The 15216-nt window shown below is 43.1% G+C and overlaps 1 protein-coding gene across 5 annotated transcripts in view; it reads right to left on the minus strand.

Annotated features, from left to right (window-relative positions):
- The window catches only part of SCLT1 (sodium channel and clathrin linker 1), a 92200-nt gene that overhangs the window by 58337 nt on the left and 18647 nt on the right, over positions 1 to 15216 (minus strand). For all 5 annotated transcript variants that reach the window (XM_053253314.1, XM_053253318.1, XM_053253315.1 and 2 more), the window contains exons 6-10: positions 12673 to 12728; positions 9370 to 9505; positions 7858 to 7980; positions 6060 to 6125; positions 4249 to 4319 (exon numbers count right to left, since the gene is read on the minus strand). In XM_053253314.1, the coding sequence (XP_053109289.1) occupies positions 4249 to 4319; positions 6060 to 6125; positions 7858 to 7980; positions 9370 to 9505; positions 12673 to 12728 (452 nt within the window). The remainder of the gene's footprint in view (positions 1 to 4248; positions 4320 to 6059; positions 6126 to 7857; positions 7981 to 9369; positions 9506 to 12672; positions 12729 to 15216) is intronic.

Here is a 15216-nt window from a genome sequence, read left to right on the forward strand (position 1 = left end):
CCACACTCCTCTCTCCCCACACACCACCCATTATGGCTTTGGCACACAAGTCATATGCCTTAATCAGTACACGTAAAAATATCATTAAGTATACTCAGCTGTCTAATTTCATAAAGGGATAGATATTTTCTGGTCTCTATTATTTTGTTTTGTATGCATTAGTGTCTTCAAGATCTTATATGTAGATTTAAAGAGGCTGTGGAAATAATAGTAAAACAGCTCTATAGAAAAGTTGCATTTTCCGTTTTTTTGTACTGTAGTTAATTTTAGGTACATTCTTTAAAATTCCACTGGAAACTGAAAATACAAGTATTCTCCTGTATCATTCAGGAAAATACAAGCATAAATAATTGATTCCTACTGCCTTAAGGACTTATCTTTGTGTGAGTAGCAGTGAATGAAAAAGAATAAATATTTTAGTGTAATGGTTCTGTCTATGCAATGGAACTAAGCACAGGAACATAGTGCCTTATTGTACATTAGCTGAGTTTTTAATATGTGGCGCAGCAGGGAAATGACTTGATTAGCATGCCAGAGGTTGGAGTTTGAATCCCAACTGGTATGTTTCCAAGGCTATGGGAAAGACCTATATCAGGCAGCAGCGATATAGGAACAATACTGAAAGGCACTATATCATACTGCGTGGGAGATGGCAATGGTAAACCCCTCCTGTATTCTACCAAAGTCAACCATAGGACTCTGTGGTCGCCAGAAGTCGACGCGGTGTCGACTTTACCAACAGCACACTTTACCTTTATTTTATGTAACTCTATATGCTTTATATGTATGTGGATATGTAACTATTTCCCCTGCTAACTGGGCAAAGAGGTACCTTTTACTGTGGTGATTGTCTTTATTTAGCAGAGGGAGAGTAACTGGCCCTATCCACCCCCAGCACAGTACCTCCAGTGACTGTTGCTGGTGTCTATCTTATGTTTTTTTTTTTAAGAATGTGAGCCCTTTGGGGACAGGGAGCCATCTTATTTATTTATTTTTTCTCTGTGTAAACCGCCCTGAACCATTTTTGGAAGGGCGGTATAGAAATCGGCTTAAGAATGGCAACTTGAAGAAAGAAACAGAGGGTTTAATACTGGCTGCGCAAGAACAGGCACTAAGAACAAATGCAATAAGAGCAAAAGTCGAAAAGTCAACAACAAACAGCAAGTGCCACCTTTGTAAAGAAGCAGATGAAACAGTGGACCACCTCATCAGCTGTTGTAAAAAGATCGCACAGACTGACTACAAAGAAAGGCATGACAAGGTAGCAGGGATGATACACTGGAACATCTGCAAAAAATACAAGCTACCTGTAGCCAAACATTGGTGGGACCATCAAATTGAAAAAGTGATAGAAAATGAAGATGTAAAAATATTATGGGACTTCTGACTACAAACAGACAAACATCTGCCACACAATACACCAGATATAACTGTAGTCGAGAAGAAAGAAAAACAAGTCAAAATAATCGACATAGCAATACCAGGGGATAGCAGAATAGAAGAAAAAGAAATAGAAAAAAATCACCAAACACAAAGATCTACAAATTGAAAGGCTGTGGCAGAAAAAGACCCAAATAATCCCAGTGGTCATTGGCACCCTGGATGCAGTTCCAAAAGACCTTGAAGAGCACCTCAACACCATAGGGGCCACAGAAATCACCACCAGCCAATTACAAAAAGCAGCTTTACTGGGAACAGCCTATATTCTGTGACGATATCTATAACAGCAACAACATTGACAATAAAATTCTGGCATCCCAGGTCCTTGGGAAGGACTCGATGTCTGGATAAAACAAACCAGTCAATAGCACCTGTCTGACTGTGTAAACAAGAAATAATAATAATAACTATGAGTTTTTGTATGTGGATGTGTAACTCCTGTCATTTGGGAGGCCAGCAGTGGGGTTGGAGGAGCCCTCGTCACTGCCTCTGATGTCACCAGCACCGTCCCTACCGGAGGCAAACTAAAAGGTAAATATTCCTCTTTCACCACCCTCCTGTTCTTAGTCTAGGGAATCCCCCTTTTCTTGTAAAGGGGAATCCTAGCAAGATTCGGGGGGTGGTCCAGTTTGAATTTGGACCGCCCCAATCAGGATGGCTTGATGTTGGGCCCAACCCAATACTAGCCAGCTTGCACATTCATTTATTCATTTATACCCCACCCCTCCAGTGCACTACTGCTCGGGGCAGCTCACAAAAATAAGATAGACAAAAGATACAATAAAAGTAATAAAACTAACTAAATTAAACAAGAAGTTTGTCAGATTAAAAACCACAATCATTATTAGGTTCAAATTAAAGGTTAACTTAAAAGCTAAAAATGGAAAATTAAAGAAAGCTAAAGAACCTACCAGAAATAACAAAAATGGAGCATTAAAAAGCCTCCTTAAAAAGGTGCTTTTTAACATGTTTTTTAAGAACACTGAGTGAGGGAGCATGGCGAAGCTCTTCAGGGAGGACGTTCCAAAGCCAAGGGGCCACAACGAAAAAGGCCTCGTCTCTAGTCCACACCAACCAGATCTCTGTTAGTGGCAGGGTCATAAGCAAGGCCTAAGATGATGAGTGGAGGCCCCTGGCAGATTCATATGTGCACTTGCGGTCCGACGGGTACCCTGGCCTCAAGCCGTGTAGGGCTTTAAAGGTCAATACCAGCACCTTGAATCTAGCCCGGAAGTGGACCGGTAGTCAATGAAGCTGACACAGGATGGGTGTAATATTCATGAAGTGACTTGCGCCCATGAGCATCCTTGCAGCAGCATTCTGAACCAGCTGAAGCTTCCGAACAGTCTTCACCCTCCCTGGTGTCTGCTGACTTAAAAAGACAGGTAGAGCTGGGTGTCATCAGCATATTGATGGCACTGCAGCCCACACCTACAGATGATCTCTCCCAGGGGCTTCATGTAAACGTTGAACAGCATGGGGGACAGAATAGATCCTTGTGGCACCCCATAGGCCAAAGGCCAAGGGGTGGAGCAGGCATCCCCCAGCACCACCTTCTGAGTACAACCTTCTAGATAGGAGTGGAGCCACCATATAACTGTGCCCCCAAGTCCCAACCTAGAGAGATGTCCCAGAAGGATATCATGGTCAACGGTATCGAAAGCAGCTGAGAGGTCAAGGAGGATCAACATTTCTGCTCTTCACTTACCACAAGTTGTCTGTACAAACGTGTGTGTGTGTATCATATGCTTTATAAAGATATACACATGCTACATACATAGTGTATTGCACACAAACACATGCACAGTGTTGAAGGGAACCTAGCAGAGGGAAGAAAGGAATTTGTCCCCATTCCTCCTCTGAAACTCACTCACACTTTAACTTTCTTTGCTTTCCTATGGCATTCTCTCAGTGCTTAAAACATAGTTTTCAGCTCAGAGGCTTTTGGGGGTGGGGTGGGGATGGAGAAATAAGAAACAAACAAACAAACCCAGACCACGCACAATATATAAATCACTGCCATCACGTTTATAACTTAATTCTGATAATCCACAAAGAGTGAAAGTCATAATGCATGTGAATCCATTTTACTATGTTCTATTCATTTTGAGTTGTGAGACATATTTTCTTTCAATTAAGCAAATTCCAGGATATAAAAGGATTAATAATAAGTCTTCCCAGGGGAGGAATCCTAAAAGGGTAATGGAGGCTTCCTACTCAACTTGGAAATTCCGTGAGATAATTAAATGTGCAGCACATTTAGTATCTGTATCTCCCTGCTTTTGGCAGCAACTCTGATCTTTGGTTGGTTAATGAGGAAATAGAACAGGGAAGAGGTAACTATCAGAAGAAATCTAGAAACTTGGGGCTTCAAACTGACTGACATTTCCCTCACTGGGTAAAACTGGAAGCATACCACTTATTTTACCACAGTGTTTAATGTGGTAGAAGTACTTGGCAACCGTAACCTATGTGTTATTTTGGTGCACATGCAAATCTTGCAAACAAGATCCTTTCTGTATTATTATGGTGCCACATTATTGAAGTGCCATGTTAAAACAATGAATGTTTATTAACTATTCATCGATGAGGCATTCAAAGATTATATAGACTGCACAATGTACATGCCAAAGGGGTTTAAGAAAACATATTTGACCAACAGAGTTCAACTGTATCTCAGTTGATTTCAGAATAATCATGTCAAAATCAATCATGATGTATACTGGATGTATAGTGGGGTTTAATGAAGAAGACAGGGACAACTAAAGTTCACAAAATACAAATAGTTTCCACAAGTCTCATTTATACCTCTGCTTCTTGTGCAGCTGTTCCAGTTCTACATTCTGTTCCATGACAGTCTTCAGAAATGCCTGGTTAATCTACAAGAAGAGAAAAAAGGCTTTTAATACATTGAATTGGCAATCTCAAAATTACCCCTTATTTTATTTATTTATTTATTTGATTTTTATACCACTCAGGACGGTGTACAATTAAAACAGAAACCATCAAAACCAACAACAATTAAAACAGAAATAAATAGAAACACCAATTAACAATTAAAACATCTTAAAAAACAATTAAACAATTGAAACAATTAAAACCCTGAAAACCAGGTTAGAACATTAAAACTAATTAAAACCCTGGAAGATCAGCGCTCTCTTGAAGGTCAATAAAGAATTAAGATTGCAGATTTCTGCTGGGAGTGCATTCCACAGCCCAGGAGCAGCTACAGAGAAGACCTGCCTCTGAGTCGGCAAGTATATAACAGTGAGTATCTATATATTTAATTCTCTAAGGCATACCCGTGACTAATCCCATGCATGGCAGCTCTCGTGAGAGTTCAGAGAGCTGCCGGATAGCCATAGATATGGTTGGGAGAGGACAAAATGGCAGCCGCGGCAGTGGCCAGCGAAAGAAACACCAACCATAAAGTGGGGGGGGGGAGAAGAAGTGGGCCACCTGGCTTGCCAGGCTAAAAGCTGGGGGAGGGGGGAGGAGCGGGCCGGCCAGCCTAAAAGCGGTGGGGGGGGGGAAGAGAAGAAGCGGGCCAGCTGACCAGAAAGCCGAGGGGCAAGTGGGGGGAGGAGAAAAATGTGGTGGTGGTTGGGTGGACCGGCCGGAGCCACAGATGTTCTGCGTCTAGCCAGCTAGTATTGTTTAATTCATATTAAGACCTATTTCGGAGGTTACTTTTTGAAGTCATGGGCACACAATCTAATAAGCAAGACTAACTTCACTAGTTGCACTATGTCTGGAGCTGCACTATCACAAGCATGCTTGTGCAACCTTTGTGCAATGGTGGCACACTTCATCTATTTTAATGGGGGTATTTGCACAAGGGTGCTATATCACAAGAATACAGTTCTGCAAATCCACACGTTTTAGTGCAACACAGCTAATTTATTGCGCTAGCACAAGTTTGCTCATTCCACAATTAGTGTCACTCTGGATGTCAGTCACTCTCTTTACTGGTCTTCCTGCTTCCCATTTTAGCCTCTTAAGTGCAGCTATTGGTATCAATGGATTGTGTTTTTCCATCATGGCACTCAACTAACATCCTATTGCTGTCCATATTCAACCAAAAAAATTCATGCTTTCCTTTCACCTACCCTGCCCGCTCTTTAACCATGCTGCACAGCCTCCATTCATGCTCTCTGTCCCTATCATTCTAATCGTCTCGTAACACACACACCTGGCCCACCAACTTCATTACCCTTTATGATAGAACAGAAATGAAAAAAGAAGACTAGGCAATAGGATTAGATTAGATTAGATTAGAGAGAGAAAATATGCTTTTGTAGGGACCAGATCTTTGGATCCTGACCTAACTTTGCAAGGTAAGAATCACTACGTTCTTCAACTAACAGTAACAATGCAATTAAAATAGATTAACAATGAAAATACAAGACACGACAACAAATAAATATGGTGTAGTTCATAATGTATACAAATTTTAAAACACACATCAACAGAGGACACCTACATCGAAAGATTAAGGATCTGAAATCTGTTCTGGAAAAGTCTACAAGTGCTTTAACTTTTTCCTCTTTCAATGGCCACCCTACGAAATTCTTAAAACAGTTTCAAGATGTTGATCTAATGTTCAGTGTTTCACTTACCGCCTCTGTTTTTTCATTGGCTAAATGCAGTTGCTTTGTTAGTTGCTGAAAGCTTGTCAATTGATCCTAAAAATAGAAGATGTAGACCATGTAATTATAATCTAAAGGATTTATCATCAACATAACAACAAATGCTCAAGTTTAATGCTCTAAACATTAAAGCACTATTACTACACTGAACACATTATTGCTGGCTGTCTAGTCCAGAATTATTTTTCTCTGACGGACAGCCAGATATTTCAGATGAACCACACAACAGCACAAGGCAGGAATGGAGTAATTCAGTGTGTGGCTGGGTTCAGACAAAATGCAAAACTATGGTGGAAAACCTGCATGATGGCTTAGCCTTCCAGATGTACAAAAAGCAAAATGGTTTAGCGCTGCTTGTTGGCTTTTGTTTTCCACCTGTTTAGGACTCAGCTTCATAAGTTCACACCCATCCCCATGGTGCAGCAGCAGAACAATAGTCCGATTGTGATTGGACTGTGGTCTTTAAATGCAGATCCATTTAAATGATGATGGACCATAAGCATTAGCACAAACAGGTTTGAAAACCAGCTTCAAAACATGGCTTCAGATCCTTGTTTGTTGACCCCAAACAAGCAATGGTCTGTGGGAAGGCTCAAATTTAGACAAAGTGAAACCACAGTTTAGCTAAACATATGAATCTGGGGATGGATTTTCTAAATCTAATTAGTTAAACTAGAATATCAAACCAACTCTAGTCGAACAAACTAGAGTTAGAATAAACCACTGTTTCCTGGTTGCTATGCAACGGCCAACTGTGGTTTTGGCAAAAGAAAAAGTGGAAGCTTTCACTCGCCTCTTCCTCTTGCATTCAGGTGTGAGCCCAAGGGTCACTGTGGCTCAGTCATGATAATCTAAACCAGGGGGATAGATTTTCTAAATCTACTTAGTTAAACTAGAACATCAAACCAACTCTAGTCTAACAAACTAGAGTTAGAATAAAGCACTGTTTCCTGGTTGCTATGCAACAGCAAACTATGGTTTTGGCAAAAGAAAAAGTGGAAGCTTTCACTCGCCTCTTCCTCTTGCATTCAGGTGTGAACCCAAGGGTCACTGTGGCTCAGTCATGATAATCTAAACCAGGAGTAGGCAGGCAACCTTGGCTTTCCAGATGTTGCTGAACTACAACTCCCATCATCTAAGCCATAAAGTTGCCTATCCTGACCCAAACCATTGTATAAGTAATCAGCTGAAATGGGCAACAGAGTGGATAGCAGGCTATGACTGAATATTACATTTCTGCAACCACATGTGTAGTAGGGATGCATGCTGAACCGGTTCAGAACCGGTTCAAAATACTGGCGTTCAAGCCTGCTCAGTGGCAGGGAGGGGTTATTTTAAGGGACAGGGAGGGTGCCTTCCACCTGCCCATCTCTGCCCCGCATGGGTGCGGGGCTGCAGCGTACCTCCTTGCAGCCCTGTTCAGTGATGCCATGCAAATGGCTGGCATGCGTGTGCACGCTCTCTGTCTCTTAAAGTAATCCCGCCTGCCCCTAGCCTCCCAGGAGTGCACAGAACCGGTTCTGTGCACATCCCCAATGTGTAATACATCCACTGAACCAACACTTCCTGGAGTTTCCAATATATGCCCACAACCAGCCTCTGAAAATCTAGACCTTTTACAATCACTTTTAAAAGTATAACTGAACACAATCTCTGCAATCTCAATGGAATTATGTTTACCTATTTTAATAAAAGTTTTATTAAAGTTTTATTAAAAATACCTATTTTAATAAAAGTTTTAAAAGCAAAGATTTATAAATTAAATTACATTTTGTTTTTGCCTTTCAACAACATGAATCTGTGCTTCTGTCATATGTTCCTGGTATATCTGCTGAAATCGCTCCAATTCCTGAGATGCACTCTGCCAAAGTTCTAGTACATGTTCTTTCTCCTACAAAAAATATTAATAATGAGTTTTAACAGAGATCAGAAGATGCACACTGATAATAGTGATTTCCATAGTATTTTCAGATTACAGAGTTATTGAAGACTATCAGATCATAAGAAGAGTCCTGTTGGATATGGCCCAAGACCTATTTGGTATATTAACATCCTCTTCCCCAGTGGCCTCTGGGCAGTTCACAAGCAACAGACGAAGGCATGCCCCCTCTCCTGCCTTTGCTCCCCTGAAATTGGCATGGTTCAACCATTATAAAGGATCTTCATTTTTAAGAAATGGAGAAGGAGAAGGAAGAGGAGGAGGAGGAGGAGGATCTACAGTTATCCTTAGGAACAGCAGTGTTTGCTCCAGAACAAGGACTCTAGTTCTAGACAAAAGACAACTGTGGTTCTATCCAAGGAAAGAATGAGTAAAAACAGTCTATTTGTTAATTAAGAACCAGAAGGCTGAATACAAAGAGCAGATTCACACATAATAGGGAACCCATCGTTGAAGCAGCTCAAGGTATAGCTGGAACCTGAAAGTGGTAGAGTAGACAGTCACACATCCGGTTTGTTGAAAGTAGCCGAGATATGGCCCTGTCCACACCGCCTAGCAACAACCTGGATGCTATCTCTGCCTGGCAAGCCTTCCCTATGTCATCACTTGGCAGTTATTGGTCCCAATTGCAAAGGGGGTTGACATGCCTGGAACAAACCAGGTGTTCACCTGGTCAGATGTAGCACAAACCTAAGGTGGAGCATTACAAGGGTTGACAAGCCAAATTTAGTTCTTGGTTACACATTTAGGTTTCCCAACTTGAGAGAACATGTGGTTGTTGCCTCAGGTTGAGTGCACAAGATTGCGGACAACTGTAACCAAGACTGAAAGTAGTTTCTGTGTTATATGTGAACTCGTCAAGTGAGAATCGTCCTAAAAATAAAGTCATTTGACACGTATTTTTACTTATTACACAAGTAATGCTCCTTTATCATTGTTCTATATATTTAAGCAGGATAAATGTATCCTTTTAGAGAAAGCCATAGTTCTATTACATGTCATTGCATTTGCATCAGCTGCTTGCAGTTCCTTAGTTAATTTTATTTTCCTTTTCTGCAACCAGTAAGGTAACTCAAAGTTTACTGTTTTAATTCTGAGTATGAGATCACCATTATTATTATTACTTGTAAGCACAACTGAAATCTAGGTTCATTGATCTAACAGAGTGTCAAGTTAAAAGCAAGCTTAAAAAACCAAACACAGATTAGTACTCTAGTAGGGCACACTCTCTTCAGCCAAAAAGAGAGAGAGATGGTTTTGAAGATAGAAGCTTGAAAACTGGAGGAACCTGAGATACAAGAGAGCCAAAGAGCTAAGACAAAAATGTTTTAGCCCACTCACTTTATTTGCTAGTTGCAACTGCTCTTGGAGGTTTCTTACTAGGTTTTCTTCCATAAATGTTACATCCCCAGAAGCAGAACCAGATGGCAGGGCTTCCAACTGCTTTTCAACAGCCTCTTTCAGTTCTTCGTGCAATCTATATTACAAGTAGGTGGATAATCAATTTCTAAAAACACTAATCAAAGCTCACATGTATTAGCAAAGGATCGTCCCTTGCAAATTAAATACCTTTCACGTTTAGAACAATGTTTTAAATTATTCTGGAAGTTACACACATATTGAAGTTTTTCTTCAGGAAGTGCACACAAGGAAGGTGTGGGGGGCATATTTTGCTCTACAATGGTGCATATTACAACCAGATAACAAAGTTACTTTACAGCCTTGTTTCTGACACAGTATATACATAAGGGAGCCATGTGTACAATTAATATGTTCTGCAGAGCTCAATAGCTTCTTGTTGTGCAGCTAAGAAACAGACAAGCAGAGAGCAAGCCAAGTAGTAGCTACCAGGGGCAGAGCCACCACTGAGTGAACGGTTTCAAAGACCTGGGCTGCTGTCAATCAGGGGCTGAGCCCGGTGCCCCAGCCACACTCCCTGCATCTGGCGTCAGATGCAGGGGGCGCAACTTCACTTGCAAATGGGGCTGCGCACCCCATCTGAGAGCAAATACCGGCCAGCGCTGCTTTCTCAGTGTGGCTGGGGAGAGTATTCCTAGCAGCGCTGTGAATGCAGCACTAGCCGGTATTTGCCCTGGGGAGTGGCTTTGCTCGCAAATGGGGTAGCACACCCCGTTTGGGAGCAAATGCCAGCCAGTGTCACGTTCACAGTGCGGCCTTTAAAGTCAGGGAGAGCCGCTCCCAGCCATGCTGCAAAAGCATCGCTGGCCGGTATTGGCACTCAAACGGGGAGCACGGCCCCATTTGCAAGCGGCTGCACCCTCTGCATCTGACGTCAGACGCAGGGGGCATGGGGGCGGGGGCACCGTGGCAGGAAGAACACAGGCCTCCGGCTGGCTTTCTCCGCCACTGGTAGCTACTGCTGGAGAAACATCTACAGAGAACATCATCAGTGCATATATTTCTTCCATATGGCCTTTAGAAACATGTCCTATAAAGACTGAAATAAAAGCAGAATGGGCTTTTTATGGAAAACGAGGATTCAACTAGAATCCCAGTTCAAGTTCTTTCTACTACACTTCCAGAAGGGGGCCTCTTTTCTCTCTTTCACCACTGTGCTAGAGCCTGCAATGGACATGTGGGTTCAAAACGAGCCTCTTCTGCTGACACCTGAGGGAAAGCAAGAGCTTCAGGGGGCACATTTCTACAAGAAAAGAGGGGGCACTGCACTGAAAGTCCAGCATGCTCAAAGGGTATTAACTGAACCATGATTTATAGTAAGTTAGTGATAGATATTCAGATCCTGGTAAATCTATTCCCATGATCCTTTAGCATTCATGCATTCTCTGACTGAGAAGAAAGCTTTTGTAGGTGAAAATGATAGTATTTATTTACTGATTTGATTTCTATACCGCCCCTCCAAAGAAAATGGCTCAGGGCAGTTTACACCAAAACAAAACAATTAAAAACAGAAACTATAACACACCACAAAACAATTAACAATTAAAACATTCAATACAGTTTTTAAACCCTGGAAAACCAGGTTACAGCAAGTTAAAAACTTACAAGAAATAAAAAACCCTGGAAGGCCAGGACAGGGCTCTCCTGAAGGCCAATAATGAATTCAGATTACAGATTTCTGCAGGGAGTGAATTCTACAGCCAAGGAGCAGCTACAGAGAAGTCCTGCCTCTGACTCACCACCAGACATGCCAGTGGTAACTGGAGATGGACCTCCTCAGATGACCTTAATGTGCAGGGGGGATCATGCAGAAGAAGGCGATTTCTAAGGTAACCCCGACCTAAGCCATTCAGGGCTTTAAAAGGTAATAACCAGCACTTTGTATTTTGCCCAGAAACATATTGACAGCCAGTCAGGGGCGGAGTCACCATTGGGCCAATGGGTTCAAAGAACCTGGGCCACCGACCAATGAGGGGCCGCGTCTCATGGCCCAGACATGCCCACCGTGTCTGATGTCAGACACGGGGGTGCTAGTTTAGCTCCCGAGCAGGGGCAGCACAGCCCCTTAGGGAGCTAAACAAAGGCTGGCGCTGCATTCACAGCGCCAGCCTAAGTAGCTCCTCAAGGGGCAGCACGGCCCTTTCAGGAGTTAAAAGGCTGGTACTGCTTTTGCAGCGCAGCCCAGGAGCGGCTCTTCCCTGCAGGAAAGAGCCGCTCCTGAGCTGCGCTGCAAAAGCAGCGCCAGCCTTCGTTTAACTGCCGAAGGGGCCGTTCAGGCTCCTCAAGGCTCTGTTCAGCCAGACCACGCCCCTGCGTCTGACGTCAGATGTGTGGTCAGCGGGGCCGTCGCCGCACACAGGCCACCAGCAGTTCCGCTCTGCCAGTGCAACTGTTTCAGAACAGGTATAATATGGTCTCTGGGCTGCCCCACAGACCAATCTGAGTGCTGCATTTTGAACTAACTGAACTTTGCGAACTATGTACAAAGGCAGCCCCACATAGGCATTAAAATTTGCTAGCAACAGGCTAGAAAATCATCAATGGCTCAGGAGGAGGAGGAGGAGGAGGATACATGATTTTATTCATCCCCCCATGAACCTAGACCAGTGTTTCTCAACCACCGGTCCGTGGACCGGTGCCGGTCTGTGAGGCATTGGGTACTAGTCCGTGAGGCATCAGTAATAAAAATCACCCCCCCCCAAAAAAAAAATCGGGGGCTGGCGGAGCTCTTTTCCAGGCAACCCTTGCTACTGGATAACATTCATTTCACTTCCTTGAAATGAACATTATCCAGCAGTGAGGGCTGCCTAGAAATGAGCTCCGGAGAACTGCCCAAAATTGTTTTTTGGAAGGTGCCTCGGGGTGAGGTTGAGGGTGGGGGGGGGGGCAACCCCCTTACTAACTGCTGGTCCAGGAAACTGCACATGAATAATGTACTGGTCCATGACTCCAAAAACACTGAGAAACACTGACCTAGACCTATCTAAATTTTATTAGATCCCTTCCCATTATCAGGGGAAGACTAGGCAAAAAAAACCCCATGGAAATGAACATATATTGTTTGAACTTAAAAACTAAAGTTAGAACTATGGGTAAACTCCCAAATCTATGTTCATATGCAACTAAACATCTGGTGAGAAGTTCTCATGGCTCTCAGAACAATCTTCTATCTTCTTTCAACAACAATTTAAAAGGTTGCCAACATAGATCTCTCGATGAATCTACCTTTCATTTTCCTTGATGACTTGTTCAAGTTTCAGCCTCAAGTCTGCCATTTGCACCTAGAGGAGTGTAATACAGAACAAGGGTCACTCGTTTTTAAATAGGAGCCCTCTCAGATCACATACAAGATGCAAGATTTTCACCAACACCACACATAGATATTTCAACACCAGTGTTAAATGAATGGACACACGCTACAATTTCTTTCAAATTTAGCAACAAAAAAGTAAGATTTCTCATATTTAAAGTTTCAACATTTTTTAATTCTCATTGCTTTTCAATTTGGCTACTGTTTTGATTCCCCACCTCAATTTTAGAGCATATTTAGGTTAGACATTAGGAAGAATTTCATAAGAGCTGTTCAAGAGTTCCAACAGGTATATATAATATATAAATTTGATATATAAATCTCTAGGCAGTGTACAAAACTTAAAATATTTAAAAGTCCTGGGTCACCACCAAACAAGCCTGTGGCAACCGTAACCAGACCGCTCCAGAAGATTGTAATAGGTGGCTGGGATTATGACAAAGGAGGCGCTCTCTCACATAGCCTGGACCCAAGCCATTAAGGGCTTTATAGGTAATAACCAGCACTTTGTATTTCATCCGGAAACATATTAGCAGCCAGTGCAGTTGTTTTAAAACTGGTGTTATGTGGTCCCTTCATGTTGTCCCAGAGACCAATCTGGCCGCCGCATTCTGTATCAATGGTAGTTTTTGGACTATGCAGAAAGTCAGCCCCATGTAGAGCACACTACAGTAGTCAAGCCTGAGGGTTACCAGCATATGTATCACTGTTTTAAGATCATTGCTTTTGCAGTCTAGCTAAAGAGAATTACTTTTCCAGTCTAGCTAAACAGAAGAATTTTTTCTTCATTCTGCACCATCTGAGGAAGACTGTATAGGCTGTCTTATAATTAAAGCTGGTAAAAGCCTTTCTGGCCACAAGCAAAGCATTCAGTATGGATTAAGAGTAACCATATGTTGTTCGTACACTGAGGGAAATAAGTATTTGATCCCCTGCTGATTTTGTCCGTTTGCCCTCTGACACAGAAATGACCAGGCTATAATTGGAATGGTAGGTTTATTGTAGCTGTGAGAGACAGAATAACAACAAACAAACCCTCAAAAGCCCAGTGCCCAAAAGTCAGCGATGGATTTGCATTGTAGTGAGGGAAATAAGTATTCGATCCCCTATCAACCAGCAAGATTTCAGGCTCCCAGGTGTCTTTTCACTATATGCAGGTAACGAGCTGAGATGAGGAACACCCTCTGTAAGGGAGTGCTCCTAATCCCAGCTTGTTACAGTACCTGTATAAAAGACACCTGTCCATAGAAGCAAGCAATCACTCCGCTTCCAAACTCACCACCATGCCCAAGACCAAAGAGCTGTCGAAGGATGTCAGGGACAAGGTTGTAGACCTGCACAAGGCTGGACTGGGCTACAAGACTATCGCCAAGCAGCTTGGTGAGAAGGTGACTACAGTTGGCACAATAACTCGCAAATGGAAGAAACACAAAATAACTGTCAATCTCCCTCAGTCTGGGACTCCATGCAAGATCTCACCTCGTGGAGTTGCAATGATCATGAGAACGGTGACAAAGCAGCCCAGAACTACACGGGGGGAACTTGTCAATGATCTCAGGGCAGCTGGAACCATAGTCACCAAGAAAACAATTGGTAACACACTACGCCGTGAAGGACTGAAATCTTGCAGTGCCTGCAAGGTCCCCCTGCTCAAGGCAGCACATGTACAGGCCCATCTGCAGTTTACCAATGCACATTTGAATGATCCAGAGGAGAACTGGGCGAAAGTGTTGTGGTCAGATGAGACCAAAATCGAGCTCTTTGGCATCAGCTCAACTCGCCGTGTGTGGAGGAGGAGGAATGCTGCCTATGAGCACAAGAACACCATCCCCACTGTCAAACATGGAGGTGGACACATTATGCTTTGGGGGTGTTTTTCTGCTAAGGGGACAGGACACCTTCACCGCATCGAAGGGACGATGGACGGGACCATGTACCGTCAGATCTTGGGTGAGCACCTCCTTCCCTCAGCCAGGGCATTGAGAATGGGTCGTGGATGGGTATTCCAGCATGACAATGACCCAAAACACACAGCCAAGGCAACAAAGGAGTGGCTCAAGAAGAAGCACATGAAGGTCCTGGAGTGGCCCAGCCAGTCTCCAGACCTTAATCCCATAGAAAATCTGTGGAGGGAGCTGAAGGTTCGGGTTGCCAAACATCAGCCTCGGAACCTTTCTGACTTGGAGAGGATCTGCAAAGAGGAGTGGGACAACATCCCTTCTGGGTTGTGTGCAAACCTGGTGGCCAACTACAAGAAACGTCTGACCTCTGTGATTGCCAACAAGGGTTTTGCCACCAAGCACTAAGACATCTTTTGTGAAGGGATCGAATACTTATTTCTCTCACTACAATGCAAATCCATCGCTGACTTTTGGGCACTAGGCTTTTGAGGGTTTGTTTGTTGTTATTCTGTCTCTCACAGCTACAATAAACCTACCATTCCAATTATAGCCTGGTCA

The sequence above is a fragment of the Hemicordylus capensis genome, chromosome 5, assembly GCF_027244095.1.
Source record: "Hemicordylus capensis ecotype Gifberg chromosome 5, rHemCap1.1.pri, whole genome shotgun sequence".
In the NCBI taxonomy this organism is placed as follows: Eukaryota; Metazoa; Chordata; class Lepidosauria; order Squamata; family Cordylidae; genus Hemicordylus; species Hemicordylus capensis.